At 39.2% G+C, this 27388-nt stretch overlaps 1 protein-coding gene across 5 annotated transcripts in view; it reads right to left on the bottom strand.

Moving 5' to 3' along the window:
- Positions 1-27388, bottom strand: part of LOC102691973 (POU class 2 homeobox associating factor 1) — an 84300-nt gene that overhangs the window by 23093 nt on the left and 33819 nt on the right. For 3 of the 5 annotated variants that reach the window (XM_015337571.2, XM_015337572.2, XM_015337575.2), the window contains one exon: positions 183-307. In XM_015337571.2, the coding sequence (XP_015193057.1) occupies positions 183-307 (125 nt within the window). Of the gene's footprint in view, positions 1-182; positions 308-15481; positions 15573-17752; positions 17841-27388 lie in introns of those variants that run through there. The other 2 variants (XM_015337573.2, XM_015337574.2) reach the window with 2 other exon arrangements.

Genomic DNA, 27388 nt, shown 5'->3' with positions numbered 1-27388 from the left:
TTATTACACAGTTACTTTAGGGGGAGACAAACATGAGCTTCTCACTCTATAGTAGTCTCACAGACTGGCTAACTGCATAAACAAACTCAGTGTCCTAATTTACTAGTGTGTAAGTGGCTGCTTTAGGGATGTATTGAGACTGTTCAGGAATTAGAAGGAAAGGACGTGACTTCTGTCCTTACTGCTGTGGCAGTTGTTGGCTTAGTGTTAGTGAGATTTCCCCTCTTCCTCCTCAGCAGCTCCTTGACCGGCTCTTTGACACGGACTCCCTGATAGGGCCTGGGTGCGGGCTGCTCTGAGCACGGAGCTGAAAAACAAAACAAAAGAAGATGAAGCAGACTGGGCGTCATCAGCCAGCGGGTGCTTCGATCGGAGCCCGCACTGGTACTGTTGCAAAACCCGACCTCGGCACCGACGTTCGTTTTTCAATTCCTGCGACAGGTGGCCCGGGGGTGAACAGCGCCTAAATGGAGGGGCGGCCCGAGCTGTAACCTGTCACCTTCCAGCGCAAGTGCTAGACCGTTTGCTAAAATCATGTACAGTTCTGCAACTATGAGTCAATCAGTTCATTAATCAAGCAATCTCTCTGCTCATTACGCCAAAGGATGGAATTAAAAGCTCTAATACAATTCGGTTTTCCAAGCATTGTGATACAGCAGGAAATAATTGACACTCCTAAGCATATTTCAGTGCAAGAACCACCATAAGGCTGAAAGTTGTATTTTGCCAGATATCCACCTCTACCATCTATCTACCTCTGTACATTGGCACAGAAATGAAGTGATATTGTGAAATATCATGTGCATCTTTTACTTACAAATGTGGCCAAACACTTGCAGTGCAGGCCTTCGCTGGACTTTCCTTTTTCTTTTTTTAGCATGCCCAAACACCTGTACTGCTCTTTGCTGTAGGTCATGTAAAAACAAGACGACTCAAGCACAATAAATCTCCGGCTTCATTTTCTCATTCTTTTGGGACAAGCTCTAAGGGGTGTCTCGGTCATGTCGGAGATAAAATCTGTTTAACAGCCCCGTCCTGGTTGACTGCAGTGGACGTCTTTGGAGCCAGGCAATTTAAAAGGCTTTGTGCGAGCGGTGTTGTAGCAGCCAGAAGGGGGCTTAGGCGGTCGGCCTGATCCGTCACACAGGACCTGTGGAGATGTGCTGCTGTCCAGCAGATAGTTCTCATGCTGACAAGAAAGCCACACCTCACAGGTTAGTCCAGTTGTCGCTACTGTGTTTGGGAAAAGCACACACAAACTTTACATTAATAAGATAATAACCACTATAAGCTTGACATTTTTGCATGCTTTTATTTCCAGTTATTTTCTAAAGACATTGGACAGTGGAGGCTTTTCTTGCCAAAGAGAGGAAGATTTATTTTCTGATTTTCTGACTAGCCATTCAACAAAGGCCAGTCTGCTAACGGCAAACGTCTTCACCAAAGTGACTTATTTAAGGCACATTTATGATTTGACTTACAATTACTTTTTTAGCTTAAAATTTTAAGAGTAACAAGACAGCATTTGCCATGAGAGCAAATGCACATTCCAAACTCATTTTGCTGTTTTTGTGTCTCTCGTTACTCGTTAAGAACCTTACTCATACCAGTTGATTGGCACTCTAACTGGGTGAGAATAATAAGAATGTTTTTATTGGTACAGGAAGGGAGGTGAGTCCCTTTTACAGGAAATGGCCAAAAAACAATGGTGGTTTTTACCCAACGGAAAAAAAGGAATAGAGATAGAACATAAAAATCTGCAGAAAAATAATGAAAATAAGGTCAGATATCCATAAGGTAAGTCTGAGACAGCAAGATGTATTTATATATACGAAACTACATAAAATCATCGGGACAAACATATTTGGCTGAAGTTCCACTGTATATCAAAGTTCCCCAACCATCAGTTGTTAAATAAAATTTACTTTGGATTGTAGACTGTACAGTACATCTAGTTGGCTCTGCATTTTATGTTTTTGTTTTCTCAGGCACACCTAGAGTTTTTGAGTATGCATTCTTCTGTTCTTCTCATTCTTTAAGGTGAAGGGATCACTTTACAGACATTCAGAGACAATCAAATGAATCTCTTGCAACGCGCATTCGCTCCCTTAACCTTTATTTAATTTCAATTTACAGACTGGGGCAATACAACCCCAGCAATTTGGGCAAAGCTCAATGCGATAGGTGTATGTCACTGTATACCTACACAGCACAGTGGGGTGGAAAGTATGAACAGTCACTGGTATTAGTCATCCTAACAGTACCCCAGCATGTTGATTGGTCTTCATGATCAGGGGAGGACTAAGAAAAGTCCAAACTAAGTTGCATTTCACAGGAACTGAAATTCAAAAGCCAAAGGTACTTTTTTAATCATGCTCCTCTTCATCTTTTCATTTTCATTTAGGAGCTCCAGATGTCAATTCTGGTAACACCCTAGCCAGACACCTCATTACATTTCTATATATTTCTATGCACAAAATGCAGCACTACAGTCTGATATGTTAATTATATTTAATTAAATATCATAAATGCATATATCGTAAGTATAACAAACACACCCATCAGAGTACCACAATACATTTTCAGTAAGAAATCTGATAAGACTTGATTGATTTAAACAAGAAAACAATGCAAATTTAGTACAAAAGGTTTCAGGATTTCCAGATGTAAAGGAGAACTGCATTGCCACTTTCTCAGACTGGGTATTAAATCTCGGTAACAACATAAATGCATTGATGGTATCGCAAAATTTTGTAAATGTCCAATTAAGTGCCAACTGGTGACCTTTGTGAAAGTATGGTATGGTTGCCATGTTGTCACTGGCAGACGAGAAAACTGCGGGTCTAGGCACGGGTGCGAGTAAGAGTTCACTGCAAATTGTGACGTGAAAGTGGCCCTTCCTGCTCACTAGCCGCTGCAAGCAATGGTCTTTGAACAACTGTAATCGTTTTTTGGTCTCCTTGAACTCGTATACATTTAAAACAATGCCTCTCTGTCGAGCATTTGACTGTTCAGAACATAGTGGTCGCACTAAAAAAAGAGGAAATTGGATCAACATTTAGTCAAACTAAGATGAGTGAGTAATAAACATTGGCACTTATGTTGGTCCCATTGATAAGTTTCTCAACGAGATTCAGCATGATATATGATCAAATAAGTACAGGTTGTGCAGCAGACATTTCACCCCAGAAATGCTGGAATGTGATCTGCATGTTGAGATAGCAAGTGAGTTGTATTTGAAGTTGATTTGTTGAATTCAATTCAGCTGCACTCATTTAAATCAGCTTTTCAGGCAATGACATGGGCTATGGCTCAGCAAGTCTGCCACAAATCTAAGTCCTGCTAGGCTTTTTCTTTTAGGCATTATTTATCATAAAATAACCACTAATGTAAATGATGGAGGCCGTTTGTAAAATTTGAATACGAGTGTATTTTAGTTGGTTGGCAGGTTGCTCTTTTTGCAATACTTAGCTAAAGTACTTAAAACAACCTTGTCTTGTACGTGTCTTGTTTCATGAATATTTAATATATCCATGAATATTTCAAATTAATGTAGCAGCAAAATTCCAAAAGCATGTTTACCATGTAATAGGGCCACTTTTGCGTTACCGCGTTAAGTTTTATTGATCTTGAATCGCAGACAATGATGGCAAAAAGGCACTACACATTCATAACCTCGTCTCTTTGGTGACGTAAATTGGAGGTTGACCACACCACCAAAATGCACTCATCACTGCCGATTGGATAAAACCATTCAACAGTCTGCCTATCTCCATCTCAGGCCTATAGTCTGCAGAAAACGATCATTTTGTCTCTCAGCTGTCTACGCATGCAAAAATGTCCATGGTGATGAATAGCTGCAGTAAATCTTATCAGCTATTTCTTCCTGGAGTTTCTTGTGCTGAAGCCACTGAAGTCCAAAAAGGTATAAAGTTGTAAATCAGATGGATATAACAGTCCCAGAGTAGTGTAGTGACTATATGCCTTCTAGAATTTGGCTTGTCACTTGTGATTTCTCTGAACTACTTAGTATAATTGTTACTCTTACTTACCAGTGCATATTAGAATTTATATACCTTATCCTGCAAACTATCTACTAGATAGTTCTAGAATGTGTTACTGTGGGCACGTCGTACTAAGGACAATGGTACTACTGTGTCTTTTTTTATCTGTATTAAATTCCACATCAAAATGTAATTAAAAGTTGCTTCAGAAGTTTCTGTTTTCTAACTTTGTGAAATGGTTGTAGCTTTTATGATATCACGATAGGCAGCAGCAGTGAGGAGTATTGTTTAGGATGTATTATAACTAGAAAGTTGTGGATTCAAATCTTGTGGGATTATTCTTCGTTCAATCACTAAATCAAACACCTAGCTGTATAAAGGGGAACAAATGTCAATTAATTAGGATGTAGTTGTCAAATAAATAATTAGATATTCCCTTATCTTGTTATTCATCAACCTTTTATGTGTTGAAAATTAGTCACGGTTTAGTCGATATAGTCCCTTACTTGCTGTTCTTGCTAAAATCTTAATGAGGAGAAATCCCACTGTTTATATACTAGTTATTATTAACACTTAGATCATAGATAATTAGTTTTAATTATCACTATTATTAATAAACCTTCCAGTGAATTTTATTTAGGAAGATTGGCTTACATTGGCAAATTAGGTGAGCAATGTCAACAGATCCTTTCAAGAAAAATAATCTAGTAACCTACTTTAAACATGGAAGCCAGTTAAAGATTAGCAACACTATATGATATTTCACAGATCCATCAAGGCAATAAGAAAATAAAATACAAAAAACAAGTTAATATGCTGCCATCAGACTAGCAAAAGGGTGCGTTCTCATTGAGTGAACAATTGCTGTTCTGTTATTGTAACATAAGGCTGAGTCAACAGTTTCTAAAAACATTCTGCGTGTCAGACACATCTGTAGAAAGATGATCCCAAGAGAGTCAAATGGAAAAATGTAGAACTTGCTCCATTTTTTTACAGATATTCATTTTGTTTGCTTTTTACAGGCCAACGCCTTAGTACGTTTAAATTCAGTAAATGTTTAACTCAGTTTGAAAAAATATATACTTAACATACAGACTGAACATATTAAATGGATAATTAAGGGTGGACGGGCCTATGGCTTCATCTTGAAACAAGTTGTGGTTTTAGGCTGTTTTTTAGTGCACTTATTTTTTAAACTTTTTGTTTATATATAACTAAAAAATATGTATACATAATTAAACTTAAATCTTTAGGTAAATTACTGTGAATAGATAATATGGGTATATATATATGCAGCAGACAGAATTGTCAGTTTTAGGTGATGCTTACCGTTGCACACATAAATGCTTCTATATAATGAATGAGTTGTTATTTTCAAAATATGTATTTTTAAATCAATAGGCAATTGTATCAATATCTCTTTGTAGCTCAGCAATCCGTTGCCGACACCTGTCAGTGAGAATTCTGGCTGCTGCAGATATAAATTGAATTGTTTGGAAGCTGCTGGACATGATTGAACCTGCATGCTGGCCAGTTACTGTGGGATCATTAACACGTACGGTATAAATGTGCAGATTGAGGAATGAGATCACACTGGAAAACTGACAAAGCCACTACCATATCATCTCTGTTCAGAAGATCTCGCTTGTTTTAGGAAAAAACGAGGAAACATTTCCTTTTCTAGGAAATTGGAGGCAGGGCAATCAAAAGGCATCTTTTCCTTCTCAATTTTAGGTACATAAAATCTGCCATTCTCCTGAAATCATGGAAAGTTACTGTATGTCATTAATTTAGATTATAGGCATAGCCTAAAAAGGTTTTAAATGAGGAATGATTTATTTCAACAGCAACAAGAAAGACCAGTCTACTCCCCCTACTACAAAAGCAAGAAATAACTGCACTTTGATTCCCGTTCGTACTTTGTAACCAAAATGATCACCACAGCAGAAAACATACTGTACAAATGTATATAAAAACCAATACACATCATTATTTCAGTTCCCGTCGGGCAAGGACCACACATCCTCCACAGTAAATGCTGCACCTGGTATCAGTTTATGCCTGACACCACTAACCAAGCTTATCTGTGCTGAATATTTAAAATTAATACCACTGACTCGAAAACGGCGAACTTTTTTTCCTGCTTGCTATTTCTAAATGTAAAATGGGTGTTCCTATTTTTCTTTCATTTCTGTCACATTACGACTGTGCAGTTACCAATATCTTTAACTTTATCAAACAATGGCCTTTCACTGCAGCAATCTCTCACATCATGCAAAAGGAGTTTGCCAGTTCAAGTACAATGGCAAGCCATTATCTTTACAGGGAAAACACCAGAGAAGACTTAGATATTCCCTTTTTATGTCTCACATTATACCATTTAAATAAGTAAATGTTTACATAGCTGTACGTGAGGATACCGACGACGTAACAGACTTGGGCAACGTTTCACCTCAAGAGACAAAGCAAAACCTACTATTATAAACACAATAATAACAGTATTTACTTAAAGGGAAACCCAAATGAGTAGAAAGGAGGGCACAGACATCATCTGTCACTGACGTGCAGCTCCTCACGGGTGACGTGAAATAGCAGCTCCAGTACACAGCCGATCAGGTGGAGAAGTAAGAAACTGCTAAGGCTGAGCCCCGCTTGGGCAAGCCTATAACACTGGTGATGACACCCCAAATTTTACAGATAGAGCCATAGGATCTGGGTTTGTATTTTGTGCCATTTTCTCTTGATCTCCTTTGTCATTATCATCCTTATTGTTATTATTATTGTTGGTCCATTCGTTTACATTACTGCCATACTAGCATGAACGCTCAATCATTCCTAAAAATTCCTTCAGACTCTTGAGAGGCATACGATCGGTTCTTGTGACTTAAGTCAGAGTGAGGAAAACGCAATCCTGTGGTTTACCTTCCAAATGCAGCTATCCGTTTACTGGGTTTCTCATATTATCATCTCATGTTTTCATTGCTTTGTTTTTCTATCACTGATGATTCACAAACACCGCAGATAACCAGGGGGCTGGAAGTGGTGTTACATTAGTGATGCAACTACCACAACGCTACTAGCAAAATCATTCGGAGCTCTATTGGAAGAAAATCAAGTATAGTTCACAGCAGGCATGTCAGGAACTGAGACTGACAAACCGGCCTGGGCAAAGATCAGACAACGAGGGGCCATAAACCAAATCGCTTATGGCTAAAGCTTGTGGGAAGATTCTTGTTTTACTGAAAACATTATGGCCCGATACAGATACCACACAATAAACGTCTACCTAAAATGGTATCTTACACCACTGAACGTAACAGTGGTGCCTATTGTGGTTGCACACTGATGAATGGGTGCATCTGCCTTTTCGTGTTCTTCCGTAATCCTAGTCCTGCAGACCTAGAAGAAATATCATTCTAGGGAAAAGAGAAGGGTTGGTAATTTAAATTTATGGGTGCAATAGTATTTTAAGAGCAGCTGCCGAATGAGAGAGTGCCAGGGCCCATGCAGAGCATACCAGTCTGCCGTTCAGTGGGCAGCTGGGTGAGGTGCTGTGGCATTAGTCAATAAATGTCTAGCTCTCTCAGACAAACACAGCCAGTCCAGCTGTGAAGCCCCGTCAGTCCACGGCCACCTGCTTCTTTTCAATTTATTCCCCAGGAACTTGTTTCAAAGACCTCCCTGGCAGCTGGCGCACAGCAAACAGCGCGAATCTGATGACGGCTGCCAGCTATCACGTTTGGTCCTTTTTCAAAACGCTGCAAACACGGAGGACCTTTCCAGATAAGGAAGAGCAACGTTTTTTCCCCCCTGTCCTTGATTAAAACGCCCTAGACAGCTCCTCAAAAAGGGGAAGAAAACTACCCATCTGTGCAACCTGCACCTTAATTCTGAGCATATGTTCTACAGAAAGACAGGGCAAAAGAAGGAGTTGGCGTGTTCTTCACAAGAAAGCCAGGGATTGGGTTTTGGCCGAGACTGTTTAAAGTAGCCAGTCAAACACACCCATGATGTTGCAGGAATGCATGATTAACCACAATCCCATGCAAACATGAGATAACAATACAAACGTCAGGAACCCCAGTTGGAAACTACACCAACAAAAAAAGCAAGATTTCAAAACTTCTGAAGTACGTAGAAGGCAGTAATTACTTGGCAGCTACACAAGTTCCTGCGATAAAAAAATACATTTATGCCTACCGTAACCCCCAATACATCAAGAGAATACCGATAAAGTGTGGATAACTTGGTAATTAGTGACCCTTAGGAATAACCGTGTTTATTTTTTCATCAGTGCTTTGTGAATGTATACTTCAGTCTCAACTGTGTAATGTAACCCAAAATAAACTATTGCCCATAATTTTATATTTCAGTATCCAATTAATGCATTAATATCTCAACAGTTGGAACATTCTACCTTCAGCTGGCTCAGTTTTGTTGAGTGAAGACATCCAAAATGAATCTAATTTTAAATCGTAAAATGACGGCACCAAAAACCTACAGAGATAGGAAACCTCCAATTTGACAGGCTGTGGAAAATGGAAGAGATCTCTAAAGCACAACAAGGCCTAAAGAACAGTGAACAGGAGAAGAAATGCCTGATGCTCAAAGATATTGTTTGTTTTTACCGTGGCAACAGCAGGTCACCAGCAGCAGAAGGAAACTGTTCGGCTGTACACAGAACATTCTGAGAAGCAGTAACCACATCTAGAGCAGGTATTTCAATGAGACAGGAAGGGGGTGGCAGGAGGGTGGGAGGGAATCGTTTCTGCTACATTGTGTTGCTCGAAGACGCAGAGTCTGCCTGTGAACTCACGGAAGAGCAACATGGAACGGCCTGTTCCACCACCGACTTGAGCGGAACCAGAATTCTCCGCTTAGCGCCCAGACGATCAATATTTTTAGGTTAAGCCACCAATGGAAAGAAAAATCAATCCGTTCAAAACTTCGCCAGAGGTCAACCGGTGTCTTACATTACTACGGGATCTGTGATGTTCTTTTTTTCCCTTGTTTTGTTTAAAGTTAAATGGAAATATGAAATTGTTCGTGGTTGTGACCGTTATTCTTGCGAAAGTGGAAGGAAAAAAATAGTTTATATAAAACAAACCCATTAAAGAGAGCACCTATGCACTTAAAGCACAGATGGGACATTTAGACACTAAAGGTTGTTTGGACCTTAATTACAGTGCATGCTGTGAAAATATTTCAGGTTTAAGAAATATTAACGCCAGCTATTTGAGACTGGAGAGCATTAAAACAAAGAGATATGTCATTTGAAGTTGAATAGATCCTGTACTTTATATAAACAACTTTAATCATATCTATGTAAACTATTCAAATATGAGTAGAGTGTAATTTTGCAGTTCATTTTTTTTTACCGTGTCCCAAAGATGTCGTGAACTTCATATAGTGGAAAATGTCCTTAAATGTTTTTTATGAAAGTGATTCGTTGGAATATGACACAATTTAATAAATGAGTCAGTCACCATGAATCATTTCATAAGATATTTCCTGTCTCTTTCTTTGATTGTTGAGGTTTGCTCTTTGTTGCTTTAAGCCATTCCTTCTTAGCTGGGGGTGATCACACACCTGTAAGAAACACACCGAGACGGAGACCTGCAGCGAAACGCTGCTTCAGTTTGTGTTACATCCTTCTGGCATTTTCCCCCCAAAGAAGAAGAGATACGAGACAAAGGAACATGGTGACGAACGAGAAAAAAAAACACTGGATTCTGAGTGTTGTTTTATTTCTTCCCTTTCCAACGCATACCACCCCCCACACACGCACGCACACACAGACACCCACACAAGGAAGTACCTCATTTCAAAAAAAGAGGAAGACCTGGGTCCAGCAAGTGAATAAACAACAAATGGCTGCCGCACAGCTGTGATTGCTCTCAGTGCGAAGCTGCCGTTATGAGTTTTTGCATATCAGGATTATTGATGCCTTGTAAATGCTACCTATATCAAAATGACTTTTACTCCCTCCAGAGAACCTACAGTACAATTTATTGTGAGACAATTACTGATCTTGGTCAGATCTTTTTTTTTCCCCTTTTACTTTCTTTCTTAATTTCCAGGCTTGCCTTACAGGCATGGTTTTCAAAGCTCTTGTACATGGGGTTAGTGTTATTGCCTTTTACTCAGAGTAGGCAGTTTTGGGTGAAGAAATTGTTTAGATGAGGGACTAAATGGAGAATATTACTATAAAATGTGTCTGAATGCACTGATAACTGAAACACCTCTAATTTAGTAACCTGTCAAGTGATCCTCATTGACTTAAAAGACCACCTATGTGATACAAGCACTATGGTTTCTTTATTTTAACTTAAAATAAACTTTTTCCAGTAAATACATCACTGCCTATCATTCTGTTTACTTTTATTAAAAGTAATTTTACCTTCAGGAAACATCTGTTTAACTCTGTGGAATGGGGAATACGAAATGGAGAGGGAAAAATATATTTCAATATTTGATCAAATTCTAATCCACTTGTCAAGATGAAGAATAGGAAGGGATAGCATACTCAGTATTTTCATGATTTATATTATTTTGTCAGGTTGAAAAAACAACAGCCTTCACCGTGAGATCACGGCTGAAGGAACCCACTTCACCTGCGAGGAATGAACCAGGGAGACAGCTGCAAGGGTGAAGATAGGGTGGAGGGAGGGAGTGCGAGATTACAGTTTGCCCTCGTCCCTGACTTCCCCCTAAATGGTTTTCACTAACAGCATTATGAAAACAACAGCACACAACCTCAAAACACTTCAAACATATGAAAATCTGCTTGTATTGATGCAAAGTGTTTTAATAAAATGTAGTTAAAAACTCAGTTGACAAAAGGATACCCATTTAAGAAAAAGATGGAGGATCTAGGGGAGGAAATTTGAAAATAAGATTACCCTGAGGGCAAAGGAAAAATTATTTCTGTGCTCTGCAACTCCGTAAGTGGAAAGAGTGGAACAGCTATCGATGAAAAAACTCACGTGCTTATCATTAATCACAAACCTGTACCTTGACGGCTGAGTTTCGTTTGCTGCTTCCTTCTTCGGCGGAAATGCGTTAAGTAGTACGATAGTAATTTGCTGGAGTGTCAAAGTTTTTACATCCTGATCTAAATATCAGGACAGTATCATAAAATACATACAAATGAGAGATAATGAGATATTTATAAAACTATCATCAAAAACAATACAATTTCCTTAAAAATAAACTCATGTGAACCTGACCTGGTTCATAATTAGAACAAGTTTTGAAAAGCAACCTGTAAACCACATTCAGCAGAAGAGCTTTGATCAGATTGACCCGGAACTTGAAATATAACAATGCTTGGCTATAGCTCAAGCAAAACTGAAGTTTAGTAAGAAAATAAGCTGTTGTTCTTACACGAAAAAAAAACTGTGATCCTCGAAATGGCCCCGACAAATGGTTTAATTCATTCGCTATCTATTCTTACTCACAGGTTACTCCTCTCTCCTGAGACCTCTCTTGTTGAATTTGGCAGTATAACATCTTAGAGTTTCACCCTTGTTTTGTCCTGAAAACAAACCTGAAACCTGTTTTAAAATGCCCCCCCAAGACTCTCGCATCTGCTTTCATATTCAGCAGTGTTCTGCCGGGAAAGACTGAGAAAAGCATTTTATAGATTAAGAGTTGAAAATTTTGCAGTCGGATACTTGACCAGGGAAGGAAGTTGCCATTTAAATTGATTAAAAAGTAACAGGTAGGTACATGGACAGGGAGATTCCCTGGACTGAGATAGGCAGCGTGCAGTTAAAAGGATGACAGGTGACCTGTTTTGTAACATTCCTCAATTTAAAATTCTGACTAACAACAAACTGCTTAGGTTGAAAGTTATGTGTACGTAGCATTCCTGGTATATTTCCCAGTCAAATTAGAATTCTTGATGATATGTTATTGACAACTGTATTCCTCTCTGTTCAGGTACATGCTGGGAAATTCCCTGTAAATCTTAAACCTACCTCCCATCCATTTTGTTCCCGGAAGACAAATGAGAAAAGAATGATTGTGAGGCAAAAGGCTATTCAATAGATCCCAAATAAAAAAAAGTGCACCTTCTGAAACCCGATCCTAAAGAAATGCCATTGAAACAGCACAGAAGTACTTAAGAGCCCCACAAACTCGAGTCACAACAGTCCTATCTGTCCTTTCTTGAATGCAGTACATTTTCTCAAAACTATATCTGAGCCACAACCCTGGTTTCTGCAGCGTTGAGTGGACTAGAGTATGTGACCCTCCCAAACCAGACTGGATGTCAGTCCATAGCAATGATTACCCCCAGCAATGCTGGTCCCTTTTTATACAGCTGTACAGTGGGTCTTGTGTTGGAATTTCACTCTACTCCCGCAAAGTTATGAGACCAGACACTGTATACTACAATGTCCCCAGACTATCTCTGAAGCCAGTACTCTGAGAGAAATTCAGTTTCTCACTCAACCAAGTACAACACTATTGTCTTTTTGCTAGAGTGAAATAATCCCAATTAAGCCTCTTCATCCTTGCCTGGGCTGCCTTTGCTCAGTTTAAACAAATAAATTCTTCAAACAGTAAGGACCACTTACTGTTCTTGGGCAAAAACCTTAATGATGGTTTAAGATTACCTCCCCCCCAAAAAAAAAAACTAACAAAACAAAACAATGATGCAATCAAATAACCTTAACAGATATGTTAAGGAATGGGAGATCTGGTCCAAATAAAGAAAGTTTGTTTTAAATTTGCTCTTTCTTCTTTGCTTTAATTCAGCATGCAGAACCAGAGTATACATGCTTTTCATTTTGCAAAAAAACATTCTGCTATCCAATGCCAAGAGTAAGCCAGAATTACAGGTTAAATTTCTGCGATTGTTGTTCAAATCATCTCTTGAGCAATTTAGTCTGACCGATAAGAATGAAGAGTTTGGAGCTTTCCAGGCTCAGGGCTGGAGATCTCTGCCCTTGAGCACTGTGAATAGTTGTTCATTAAAGTGGCAGAAAATGGTTACGGAAGTCCCTACTTAGAGCTGTGGTCTCATAGAATCATTGTTATAGCACCTTCGATTCTGTTAAATCAATGGATCTAGTTATCCAAGTCTATACAAATCTTTCAAGTCAGCTCCTATTATTTTCAATTTAATTCCCGGAAAAGGACCTGTGCATAAGTGGTGAATATTCTAATAAAATCTGCACTTTGTGAAACATTGACAAATTAAACCAATGTAGATCAGCACAGTAGGGATTACGAGTGACTGTTACGATATAATGTAATGGATGAAATACATCTGCAATTCTCTACCTCACTGAGTCTTGAATGTTTCATTCCTACAAGACGTCACGTTACAACGACAGAGTCATTAGACTCAGCCATTCTCATGCAAATTGAGAAGTACAGCATGTGAGGGATAGGATGTGATGGGAAGCATACATACTGTACCAAATTAGATTATAAATTCCAAATGGGAGTCATGAAAAATTAAGGTCGTTTTAGAAAAGGAAAAAACTTAATTCCAGAGAAAAAGAATTGGGATGTGGTGAGCATTAAGTAATTGATCTTAAAACCCATACCACAGAATGAAGTTTCTGAAGTACAGTATAGGGTCTAAAGATCAGCTGTTTTGACTTGGTAAACCTCCATTCTGCCTCTTGCACCTATTGAGTTTTTTTTATATTCCACGTGGTAGAATACGGTTACTGATTTATCACTGACTGCAGGTCCCACTTTCCTCCTTTCATAAAATCTCATCCTGGACTTTGGTCAGTTACAGGGTTGCAAAAACATGACATAAACAATAAAATGTGTTCGGTCCCAATATCCTTTAAGAGATGTTGACCTTCACGCATTCTATTCAAGTTAATCATTTCAACACCGACCAAAGTCTTAATGAAGTTAATTTCCCCCCTTTACAGATTCAAGGGAATACTGTCATCTCTGAGGGCAGAGCAAAGCAATGTTGTGTGTTGTTTTCTAAATACAGTTATTCCACAATAGTACATGTACAAGTTAGTAAATATCTCTAGTCATAGCATGAGAAGATTAATTTCTTCTTCTCATGCTTAAAATATTTTTTTTCTTCAAAGGGTTTTAACTGTTGAACCCTTGACTGGGTTTGAGCAGTCTTTAACCACCTACTGTATTTTACAATGTGCCAAAAACACAAAACACACAAGCCATGTAAATAAATAAGGACAGAATGCATTTCCTGTTTTACATCAATGTGCACTCTTGCATTTTTTAAAATACCACGTGCTCTCCTTTGTCCACATTGAATCTCATGAATAATCATGAATCATCATCCAATAACACTTCAGATAACGTTTTGAAAGCCCAGTCCCTAAATTCTGAAGCGATCAGACTAGTAGACAGAGTGATATAGAGATGAATTAGTCCCGTTATAGACTCCTGATCATCCTGAAGTTTCTTATTTTTAGTGGAAGCAAGGAATATGACAAGGCTCAAGTGACCTCACAACCTAACTGTGAAACTTTTAAACATGGAATTAACAGTTTCCTCCCTAACTTTATATCTGTGCTTAGCTTTAACAAAATACAATTAAAATGGGGGGAAAAAATTTTTTTGTGCGTTTTTACAGCATCATCTCAAATTCATTGGCAAGCTTTTCTTTTTTCAAATCTTGAGTGTTGCACTCCAAAAGATACCCCCCAAAAAAACATGTATACGCATTTAACTCATGACTCATTATATGTAAGTGAATGGAAAAAATAATTAATTTGATAGTCTTAATTCCCTCTAAAAATAGTGACACTAAGGCACAATGTTACCACAACAAAAGCTAGATAGTGAGTCATGAGAGGTTGGCGATGAAAATATGAATTTAGAGAGGTGTCTATAAAAATGATTTCTTATGCTGACCACGAACGTTGCTTTTCATTGTAGGCTAATTAGGTAAATCTCATGTGCAGATACAGAGTACAAAAACTAAGGCTGCATTAGTCTGTTTCTGAAAGGAATGCGGGAGTTTTCGCAAAATTCGACTGACATTAAAATGCAAGAACCCAGTTACTGACTTCGTGAAAGTTCCAATAAAGAAAAGGAAATAATACTGCCCCCACTTTTATAACTAAGGCAGAGGGGGTGGAAAGAAAATGTCAAACTGCAATATTTACTCCCCTGATGTTGTTGTTTTTTTGGTACTGTATATAACAAAAGAGGTTCAGATCTTTTTACAAAAATTTGCAGGCAATTGCCTAGTTAATGGAGATGGAGATATCAATCACTCCTTTATTTCTTGTGATATAAAGTCACAACTACTCAGAATAAAAAAGTAAAAGGACAAAACAGAAGCGTGCAGAAGAGGATATTCCCTACTCCGTGCTAGTAGTCATCAGTCACTTGGGGTCCATCATCATCCATAATCATAAAATGTTTTATTAGAAATGTAAACATAAACCTTCAAGGATTTAAAATTGATGCTTCTTTCAGAAAACCTGGTCAATGTCAAATCGATAATGTACTTCACTTACTTTTTTCCCAGTGCATGTTCAGCGGTCTGTCACTTTTCTGCGTTTTCCTCAGAAACCGTCAAGGCACCCTGAAATTTCAGCCAAGTGACAGCTCTCGTAGCGGCTTTTTAAAAGCCCGCTATAAAACCTCAAGTGATGTCATGACACTTCCAACCACAGACTTATTTCCCCATCTCGGAGTCTCAGTAGCTGTTCAGTACTGGAACGTATTAGACACGAGTCGTGAAGGAGACAGAAACGCAGTCTTAGGAAGAGCACAGCTGCTGTCTGCTTAGAATTTCTTTTTACCAGATGGTAAATGTTTGGCTTTTGATTTGAAAATAAATCAATTCTCCCCCCACCCAACTTATCAGAACTAGATCTCTGACATTTCAGCATCTCTAAGCAGTACAGATGTTATCACTTTTTTGGACATGGTTAAAAACTGCATTCTGACATAAAAAAAGAAACAAGAACATTTACATATTTAAAGATTTGCATTGTTTTTAAAAAAAACAGGCATGTGGGAAATACTGAGCAAGATATGTTTGGAAAGTTGACGCACAGTTAAAAAAAAATTATGCTTGCTGGGAAGTAGTAATGCAACTCAACTTATGGCTGTTTTCCAGACTGACCCATCCCAAAATTTGGCAAGCAGCTCAGTAGCTATACTCTACCTCCCGATTGTCAATTAAATACTTTTACGAAGGTGTAGTGCATGTCTTGAATGGAACATACACAGAGTATTCCTGGTCAGTCACTCCTACACAATGATCACCAATCCTTTTCCTGGAGAGGATGTTTGTCTGGAGTATTTTTCGGCCTCTTTAAAGCAACAGAACATGAAGAGTTGAGAGAAGCTGTACAGCTGGTCCAATTAAACCCATAATTAGCTCGTTCAGACCATCTAAAACCCAGTTGGGGTGAATCTGTAGACTCTGACTCTCCTGGACAAAGATTATGGAATCTTGCTCATACCCATCAGACTCACAGTCTTTAACTTAAATTGAAAGCCCAGTTAGGTGTAACATCTAGGTGGCAAGCCCTGATTAAGCAGATATCACCTTCTCACACACTGTTCTGGTGACAAATGTTCTCCACTCAGCCCTGAACTGACAAGTGCTGTGGTCTGGCTGTGTTTTTCACAAATGATACATGCTGGCAATATGCTTCTGAATCTATTCTGGGGTACAGTTCTGGCCTTCATGTTTGATATTCATCTCCCCCAACCCCCCACCATCTAAAACAGATTTGATTGTTGAATCCGAAGTTCACGACTCAAAGGTTCACCGGATATTTATGCCATATTTTAAAAAATAAAATATTTGAACAAGAAAAAAACATGTCATCTTTAAAGTGGCACAGAAGTACACGACACTATCTCAGCGTAACTGCAGTTTCAGACAGAGCCTGAGAGTTTGAGGCCATTTCAAACAGAGAGTTGAAACTCTAGCAAGTCAAATTATCTGTCAAAAAGGAAACACCTGTAGCACTTAAAGCTTCATTGACCAGCAAAGTCCTTTTTAAAGTCTTCAAGTTCCTTTTCTGAACTTCATAACAAGCACTATTTTAAGTGTTTGGTTTTCAACCACATAATGTCAGCACAGCATGTCAGAAAGCAATACAGCAATGACCACCAACTTATAATTTTCCTTTTTATAGTGGGGCTGATGAAATGTCTAGCAGGCATTTGAACGTCTTTAAAATTAGTACATACTGTAGGCAATCTCTCGCTTCTCTTTCCTTCTTGAGACTGCATTTAGTTCTTAGTTTTTGATGTATATTTAATTTCATCTTCTTTACATCCACCTGAAGGAACTAGCCCTTTGTCAATCCACAATGAGGAGATTTACCCTTCAGATCTGGAGAGCTAAGAGTTACAGTAGATCTGGGTTTGATTCAAAGCTAAAAAATAAAAAAACTTGCCTAAGCCCCAGCAGCTCTTAAATACGGTCAGTTTATTATCATCATCAATACTGCCAGTGATTAAAACAATTTTTGTTAAATTCAGTCAGTCTAGTTTTCAGAAGCAATCTGTTGCCCTTGTTTTCCCACAAGAACTGCACAAACAAAAAAATGTATACAATTTAAAGTGAAACACATTTAATGACCTGCCGATTGCCAACAATAGCCTTTTCTTTTATAAAGAACAAAATAACAATAAAACTTGTTCAAATAGAAACAGACAAGTATCCCACGTGTTGTCAAGCCCAGATACCCGTTTACTGTTTCTCTAGCTTCTAGCAACCAAGATCTACTGTAAGTGCAAGAACTTTAAGAAATTTACCATACCACTGTAAGGACTGTGAAGGATCCAGTGTGTGCCCATGTAGCCTGTCTTGTCTGTTTTTCATGCTGATCACAGGTCCTCTGCTTCCACTGTAAACCATGCAAACTGTGTTTGCTATTAGTAGGCAAATGCAAAGGAGCTGTATACCAGGGGATTATAAAAAATTTCCCTCATTACCTCTTTAACATAAAAGCAAATACAGTGTGATCAGCAAACGTTAAGGCACTGATTTCATGTGAACTCACGTACAGCAATTAAGAATGTGTTTTGTAGCTTTCGGCCTCTGTGGATTTGAAAAGACTGCAGGAATTAAAGAAAACTGCTTCAGTAGTTGGTGGACCCTGTGTCTTTGCACCAGTGGTACTGAGACTACCATGGTTGACTAATGTGATCCAATACCAGGCTCAAATGACTTTAAAATTGCAGCATGTTATATTAGGAAGCTCAACTTTCCGACACTGGTCACTGTAGTGCAGATTTAAAGTCAGGTAGTGACAAGGCCAAGCCAATGCAATTCTTAGTCTTGAAGCCCTTCAGTTCAATTATAGTGCTAAAATGGTTTCTTCAAGACAAGGAACTTTAATATTGCATGACTCACTCAGTATGCAAGGTGGTAAAACACTCCCACAATGTCACCTCAGAAGTATGAAAATTGGCACTATGCTGTCTGAAATTAACGGTAAAACTTTTCACCTGATCCCAACACACAAAGAGCCACGTTCAAGAGATAAAAGCACACGAGTGAAGCAGGGAGTTCACAGCAAACAGAAAAGCTGAGAAACTCCGGGTTTACAGAAAATGAGCAACCACCTGAAACAGCAAAGAAGCAATGTTCTTATCATTTCATTAGTTAAAGGCGTTTTAATCACTGCAAAAAAAAATGTTTCATCCTTGTCATTACATACAGTGCATATAAGAAGTCTACACACCCTTTTTGAAATTTTCTACACTTCACAGTGCTCCATAGTAGATCCAATGCCTTTGATATTCTTTTATACCCCTCTCCTGATCGTTACCTTTCAACGATAAGATCCCAAAGATGTATTGTCAGCTCCTTGCGGACCATGGCTATCCCAGTAGGATGCAACCACGAAAGTTTCAAGGAAATCCTACAGGAACAGCTGATTTTTATTTGGGGTTAATCAGAGTCACTTTCATTGATGGCAGGTGTATGTTACTTACCTTTGGACGTGATTTTGAATGTGATTGGTTAACTCTGAGCACGGCTACAGCCCCCATTTTAAAAGGGTGTGCACACTTATGCAACCTGGGTGTTGTAGGTTTTTTAATTTAATTATTTTTCCTAATAATTGTCTATTTGTTTTTCTCTTGAATTTTGTTGGTTGCAAGGTCACATTAAAGATGGAAAAATGTCTGACATGATTTATCTTGATTTTTGGCTTTACATCACAAAAACCTGCAATTTCAATAAGGGTGTGTAGACCTTTCATATCCACTGTAGCTGATGATGATAAATATCTGTTCTCCTCTTTCAGAATACAGAGTAATGAGATAATATATACAAACAGCTTAAAAATTGTATATTTCCATTTCGTTCCACATACATATTTTGTTTCATGATTATGCGGCAGGTACTGTATACACACACATAAAAAACATTCATATAGGAATGCAGTCAAATCCAAACGTCAGCTATTTGCTTTGCTTTAATATTTTCACAATGTCAGTGCTCATTATTAAAGTATCAGCTGAAGCTAGATAAAAACTGCAAAGACTACTTTTAGGACATTAATTACTGAAGCCTACCACTTCCACTTCTGTATTTTTTTTTAAAAACATTAATATTTCACTACACACATACTGTAGAAGGACATCAACGACATAGATTTGTGCAGGCCCTGTATCAGAATTTGTACATCTGGGAGATGGGAGTTTAAAAAAAAATCATAATCTCCTTTCATTGATAAGAATTAAAAGAAATATATAAACCAAAAGTATTTCACTGCAATGCAAGATCATGGAATAAAATTTGAGGAATTGCAATAGATGCCTTCTATGAAATCCAGCAAATGAAAGATGAAAACACCAATGTGTAGCACCCACCTGGATGATGTGGTGGCAGTCAAAGTCAGAAAACTGTTTTTTTTTTTTAAGTACAGTGTTACCATCACAACACCGCTATACTGGGGCATTAGGACTCACACAGCCCACAGGCTGAGCACTCCCTACTGGTTCCACTAACACCCTGCAGCAACCTTAGCTTTCCCAGAAGGTCTCTCATCCAGGAACTGGCCAGGCTCACACCCAGTTACAGATGAAGCCAATGGCCATTCTGGAAGAGCTACAGAGTTCCAAGGCTGAGACTGAAGAATATGAATCATCAGTATCGGTCGCTATACTCTGTATTACTCTCATAAGGCAGAGTTGGCAAACCCATCTCAAATTCTACATGGAGTTTCCCAAAAAAAAAACATTTTCATGGTATTGCAAGCATGAGCCAAAACTTGGAACTGTTGCACCTGATGCAAGTCCAACATAGTGTATCACCCATTCACACCATCCCTATTGTCAAGCATTGTGTTGACACCACTATGTGGTGGGGCTGCTTCTCAGCAGGAAGGCCTGGAAACCTAGACAAGACTGTGATTAAAACGAATGGAGCAAAGTACAGGCAAATCATAGAAGAAAACCTGCTTCATTCTCCTAAAGGCCTAAAATATGGACGAAAATACACCTTTCAGATGATCCAAAACAATTGGACAAAGTGGTTAACAAGAAGACAGTGAATATCCTTGAGTTATCCAGCCAAAATCCAGGCTAGAATCTGGTAGAAAATCCGAGGCAAGACTTGAAAAATGCTGCCCACCAACGATTTGCAACTGGCTTGACTGAGCAAAGACAAATGGGCAAAAACAGTAACCCTCCAGTGTGGAAAATTGAAAAAGACCTCTCCCAAAGACTTGCAGCTGAAGGTGCTTCCAAAAGCGTTTACACCAAGTACTCATCAGGAGGGTGAACCCAATTATTTTTCTTTGTTGTTTTGGCTAATATTTCTCATCTGTCACCTTTATTTGAGAATTAAAGTTCAGATTAAAAATAGTCACTTTAGTAAATGTTATGCACCAAAGGGAAAGGGTTTTCAAAAAACTGCCTATAATATCTTGTTGGTGCTGCTGACATTATTGTGGACCTTTCCTCGGGGCCAGCATTACAGGAATTGAGTGTTCAGAAGTTATAGGTTAAGTCAGCTTAACTATTATGAAGAAAGCTGAAAAAGATACAAGTAAAAATGCCAAGGCGACCACAATGACCACAATTACTTTAGCAATTAAATGCATTGATTGAATTGTGATTCAAAACAATCAGCATTCCTCGCAGTACCATTAAGACCTAGGAAAACAGTATTCCTCAGCTTTGTAAATGAAACACAGGGTCTTAGGGAGTGTAAAGCATTGCAAAAAAGCTGAAAAGCTGTCTTTCCGTTATATCTACACACAGTCTGGGTCTGTGCAAATACACAGGCACATTTTTTTGTGGTGTCCACGGGTGCACGTGTGTCTGAGCTTAATGTGGCCTGCGTGCGAGGCGTTCCCCACCTTCGGTTTGTGCTTTCACTCCCAAAACTCAGACACCCCCGCCCCTCCACCCGCAAGAGCCCCCCTACACATGCAGAGGCTCGCACGTGCTGGCTCTGCCCTGGGATCTCCCCCACCCGCCTTCACTGCCACCTCCTGCTGAGTGATTTTCCCCCCAGATAATACATGTGGCCCTGTCCCTCAGTGGGCATCCAAAAAAAGGTGACAAACAAGTGGATGCCATTCAACCTACTGTACCCTATACTGATCCAAGTGTCTCATCCAGCTGTTTCTTGAGAAAAGATCAACAGGGCTGGATAGCTTGTCACAGACTCTCACAACTTAAATTAAAGGCCTGTTTGAGGCACTCTTTTTTCAAGTTCTTTGTTAAAACAGAATGCTAAAATGGGGCCAAACAAATTGTATTTTTTTATATTTAATTCTCAAACGGAGCTCTTTTTTGGGTGACACTTAAAAGGCAAGTTGAACAGGTTTGCTCTTGTGAGTGACAGAAAGAGTGCCAGGTGTCAATTGATTCGCGATTAGCAGATTTGCGATGAACAGATATAATGCACGGAACTGAGAGAGAAATGTCATTATCACAAATGAATTCCCAGCTTTGTTCGGGGGAAGGGTGAGAGAGTATGAAACCTGAAGCTGCAATTAACTGGAAAAAGGAGATCAAAATTGAAAAGCATTGGCTGAATAAACAACAACAAAAAAAAAGTGTCTCACCATAACACCATAACATTCAGAATATGACAGACCACTGCCATGTAGTTTTTTTTTGAGGGGCGCCCCGCCCTACAGTTCTTACTTTTTGTTTTGATAAAGTTACTGTCGATATATAATCATTTCACTCAACACTCCCTCACGAGGCATGGTAAATGACACAAAGCTAACAAACTAAGCAGAAAACAAAACCAAAAAAAAAAACACAAAACTGGTGGAGCTTAAACTAAAGTCACGCTGATTGTGGTGTCGTCCCCTTTGTCTTGAGCTTGCTACGTTCCCCCCAGGCTGACATTTCAATGATATCTGATGCTGAATCCAGACAGTACATCATCAGATAAGCAGTACTTAATGTTTACTATTTCTATGGTTGTGATCACAAAGCTACTTTTCCCTTCTGCTGTTCCTTTTTAATGGCACCGCTCCTAACCTTTCCCATAGTGCTCTATGTGGGTCACTCAGTTCCTGCACACCTTCAGCGAGAGCTGCAGTTACACGGATTCAAGACGCACTGGCTTCTCAACATAACTGTCCGCTCAGTCTTTTCCAACATTCTTGGTTTGTTTCTTTATTTGTGTTTGGACGTCCATTTCGTTTCTCTCTTCATCAGCTACTGTGCATTAGCCCAACCGAGACTCTGTGTCCATTTTGTAATATGCTCTGAAGTTCGGCCTCAGGAAGCTCTGTTAATAAGTACGGCCTCAAAAATCTGGGAGTCACCTAGCAGAAACGTGTCCTGCCAACCTGAATTCGGCATGACTGAAAATAGTGAAATGTTGATTCTTAAAGCTTCATATAGCACACTCGTCATCTTTGATCACCAGATCATCTATGAACTGGCTTCATCTCTATGTTGTCCTCCCCATTGAGAGCTGATGTGTGGTGAGCGTACTGGCGCACTATTACTGCCGTCGCATCATCCAGGTGGGGGGTGCACACTGGTGGTGGGGGAGGGGATCTCCATTACCTGTAAAGCACTTTGAGTGGAGTGTCCAGAAAAGCACTATGTAAGTGTAAGCAATTATAATTATTATTATTATACTGCTTGTCTTTTAAAGAGACACAGGTTTTCACATCAAATGGCCCTTTCAGTATCATTTGCAAGCCAAGATGTCTACTTTTGAGTGTATACTGTCTTTATTAGGCCATTAACTGTAAGAGTGACCAAGATGAGATGTCTTTTTCTAAAGCTTTCTCTCTTCTTATTTTACAGGTCAGTCATTCCCATTAAAAAAATGCTTGGCTCATGTTCCAAGAGAAGATACTTCTTTTCATGCAGCAAAGATCAGTTCTTGGAAATTACCAAAGGAATATGATATTCCTTCGCACAGAGCTGGCTTTGTGTTGAGCATTATGGTTTCAGCACTGAGCTGGAACTAACCTGGAAGCTGAAACAAAAAGTAGATGGGTTTTAAAGCTGTATTATTTTTCCTATTTGCAATGTGTACTAATTTCAGACAAAATCGAATTCAAAATTAGCTATTTTGGCATTTTTCACAGGTATTGCCAAAACTCTTTTTGCTGAATCGAACAGTTTCTCTGTCCCTGCTCCAACTTGTCTATGGAATGGATCTTTTTTTTTTAAAAAAAGGAGAAGTTCCCAGATCTATGTTTACATGGAGTACAATACCTCAGGAGCTGGCTAAGCACGTCAACAAGCATCAACGTGTTTGTGGAATTGAGGAAAGTCAGAAAGGAGGTGCCTCACATTTTGCTAGAAACACAAATTCCATGAATTTGCCCTTCAGGAAATATCTAAGCGTAAGATTATACATTCACAATTCACAAACTGTGCAAATGTATATAATAATAATAACATCACTTTATGAACCCTTTACAATTTCTTGCATTAGGAATTATCTTCTCACATACAGTACCCCAGCTTGCTCTCCATAAGACACACAGACAGGGAGACAAGCTTGGGTCAGAGCACAGGGTCTACCATTATACGGCACCCCTGGAGCAGTTGGGGTTAAGGGCCTTGCTCAGGGGCCCAACAGAGTAGGATTCTTCTGCCAGCTGCGGGATTTGAACTGGCAACCTTCTAGCCACAGGCACAGAGCCACCACTCCGCCTGTATGGTAATGTGCCCTTGCATTCATACAGCGCCTTTTAAGAAGAAGGATCCTGAAACAATTTAAGGGTTAGAGGGGATTCACTCAATCACAACTGAAGCGCCAGTCTTCATCCCAAGTGAGGCAGTTGCCTCACTACACAGCAGGAACTGCCTCTCCGGTTTTCGTTAGGTTGTGCAATCTCAGATTGGAATTTAGAATACAGAAAACTCTGGTCAGGCGGAAAGAGCACGACCTAATGGCTCACTTACTGTATATTACCTGGAGTTGTCTCTCATCCCAGTACTGATCAAGATCTGCTGAGATTAGGACACAATGTGGCAAATTGCTGTGTCTGCAATTGTTGTATGTGACTGCAAGTTCATTTATTGGCTGCTAGCATGTACCACAAGATGATCCAAATAGAACATGAGTTATAATAATTATTGTTTGGTAAAAGATTCGTACTTGATCATTCCAGTACCTTTTAGTTGTATGTTACTGTTGGTTCCTTTTCCGGTACGGGATTCCTGCACTTACATATTGGCTTAGAGCAACCATATTGGCTTAGAGAACTGCTTAAACATCACTGGCACCTGGAATCGTAAATTAATGCAAAGTGTGCATTTTTGTGTGCATTTTTTAACATGCCTGCATTTATCTATAGTTAGATCTCTCTATTTGTGTAACAATAATCAGATCATAATAAGGATAACAGCTCCGGTCTGCATGTGGAGTGGTCTTGAGCTAGCGGTCTCACTACACAGCAGATCAGGAAGTGAGAAACTGTCTCTCCAGTTTTCTTCGGGGTTTTAGGCAGGCCAGGATGTGCAATCCCAGAGTAGAATTTGGAATACTGGAGTTCAGAAAATTCTGGTCTAGAGAAAAGAGTGCCAGCTTAATGACTGTCTGATAGCCATGAAGCAAAAGAGCGCCCTCCTCTGGAGAGTAAGGCAAAAAGAAAAATCGCCCTCTGTATTCATGCTCAGCAACTCAAAGCAACAGTGAAGAGAAAAATCATACAGACAGGAGAACAGATAAACTACTGCAATATATTGTACTTTTATGATAAAACAAATGCGATTATAGGCAATCATACTTCCACATTTCTTCTCTGAATCTACTTAAACATTTTAGGATACATTGTAGGATACGAAAATACCAAAGCTAATGTTCAGATTTGATCTGGTTTGCTTTTGACTCCAAACTTATTTCTCTAACAATCCCGGGTACAGGCAAACGTGAAAATAAATGAAAATAAAAACAAATCACAATGTATAAACATCTCATGCATCATGGCACAATGCACAAATGTGATCCAGTCGCAGGTGGATTCACAGCCTGTCTCCCTTGGAAGCTTAAAGAAGAGCTGTGCGTGTGTGTGAGTCTGACGTTTTCAGGGTAGCATGCCATGGGTTCCACTGATCTTCTGTGCATGGCGATGGCTTAAACAGGACTCAGGCCAGGACATGCAAAATAAATAGGAAGTTCCATCGATCGTTTACTGTCTAAACAGGTAAGATAAAAAAGACTCATTGGAACACAATGGGTAGGAGATGATTCACAATCTGAGATTCAACGGTTCTTCAATACGGAAAGTGTGGGCAGCTGAGATACTGTACATGATTCTCACCTTTAAATCAATGTGGCTTTTGTCAAGTGTCACAGAATGCACAGAATTAAGAAGTAAGGAGCATTTCCATTTTTCAAAAGTGAACTTGCCCAGAAAAACACTTCAGAATTGTGGGAAGCCTTCATTATATTTTGTTTCTAAGGATGCTTATGAATCTTCAGAAGACAAACCAAATCTTTGTCACAAACATACATTTCAAATACGTAACACGGGTTTCAAATATGGAATTTGGGAATATGGAATCCTACTCCGTTGGGCCCCTGAGCAAGGCCCTTAACCCCAACTGCTCCAGGGGTGCTGTACAATGGCAGACCCTGTGCTCTGACCCCAAGCTTCTCTCCCTGTCTGTGTGTCTCATGGAGAGCAAGTTGGGGTAAGCCAAAAGTCAAATATCCCTAATACAAGAAATTGTACATGGCCAATAAATTGATCTTATCTTATCTTAATATTGTATCTGCAGAAAAATGCAGGAATACACTCCTCAGCGTCTGTCAGATCTCATTCTTCAATTCATTCTTCGATTTGTCTTTGGCTTTGCCTTCATCTAGACAGCTGTATCCTTCAAAGTAAAGTTTTATTGGCTTCCCCATGACTTTCTCTTCCTTTACAGGGAATGAGCTCTCCCTCGTTAATCTACAGTAGGAATTGTTTTTAATGTACAAAGGTTATTAACTGTGTGAAGCAACATGAGATAGTGTGTGTCAGCTCGGGGGGGTGGAGAGGTTGGGAGGCAGCATGAGGACCTTTCCTTTGGCAGCTGCGATAAAAGCAAATATTAAATTATGGCTGTGCTTGTTTGAACTTACAGGTTTCGTGTGGCTCTCTGGAATTGGCAAAACTCCTGGTGAAGTACTTGTCGAGACAATGGGAAAACCATCATCTGGGAATGATTAGTATGCAGCTGTGTTTCAAAATCGTATAAAAATCAGTCAAAGGATATTTAGAATACAGGGTCTACGAGAAGAAAGAACCAGGAGCCGAGCTGACGTACAATAAGATGATCCCTTCTATTCTGTGAAGATTCATAAGCGTTCAGCTGGCTAACAAAGACAGGTACTGCAATACATGCAAATTGATCAGATTTGAAAACCATTTGGCCATCGTGACCACATATTTCGATGCTGCAACATGATATGAAGAAATGTGGAACACAGCTTGACAGACCATGCATGGGTTCCTCTAGGTGTTCTCAACTACCTGAAACCCTATCAATGGCATGTGACCCTAAGGCAGTTCAGCCCTTGACCATAAGAAGAGTTACAGTAGTTAACAGGTAACAATCAAGAACTTTCCAATCAGCTGCTTTAAGTTGTGGACTTATTATATCAGACACTACTCTGTGACTGTATACGAGTTGACAACAGTCTTCCACAGATAAATACTACAGTATGTGCAAATACATCAAAATTACTAATTGCTGAAATTTGATTGGTTCCTGGAGTCTAGATTTTCTTTTACTTTCATTTACCTGGCTGGATGGAAAACCTTAGTTTGGGATAATGGTAATAATGAGACACATAATCCCATAGCAGCAATAACCCTAACAAAAATAACAGTATTCGAGCAACTGCTTGCCCTGAAACAAGATGAGTTATAACATATAGGTTTGCTCATTTATGTTGTTAATTTTAGCCAATGGTGGCCATCTAAATTTTAGGCCCTGTATAGAGAACTTGAGATGTC

This window comes from Lepisosteus oculatus, chromosome 23, assembly GCF_040954835.1.
Source record: "Lepisosteus oculatus isolate fLepOcu1 chromosome 23, fLepOcu1.hap2, whole genome shotgun sequence".
Classification (NCBI taxonomy): Eukaryota; Metazoa; Chordata; class Actinopteri; order Semionotiformes; family Lepisosteidae; genus Lepisosteus; species Lepisosteus oculatus.
The sequence above is the reverse complement of the archived record's forward strand: the minus strand, read 5'-3'. Positions and strand labels throughout refer to the sequence as shown.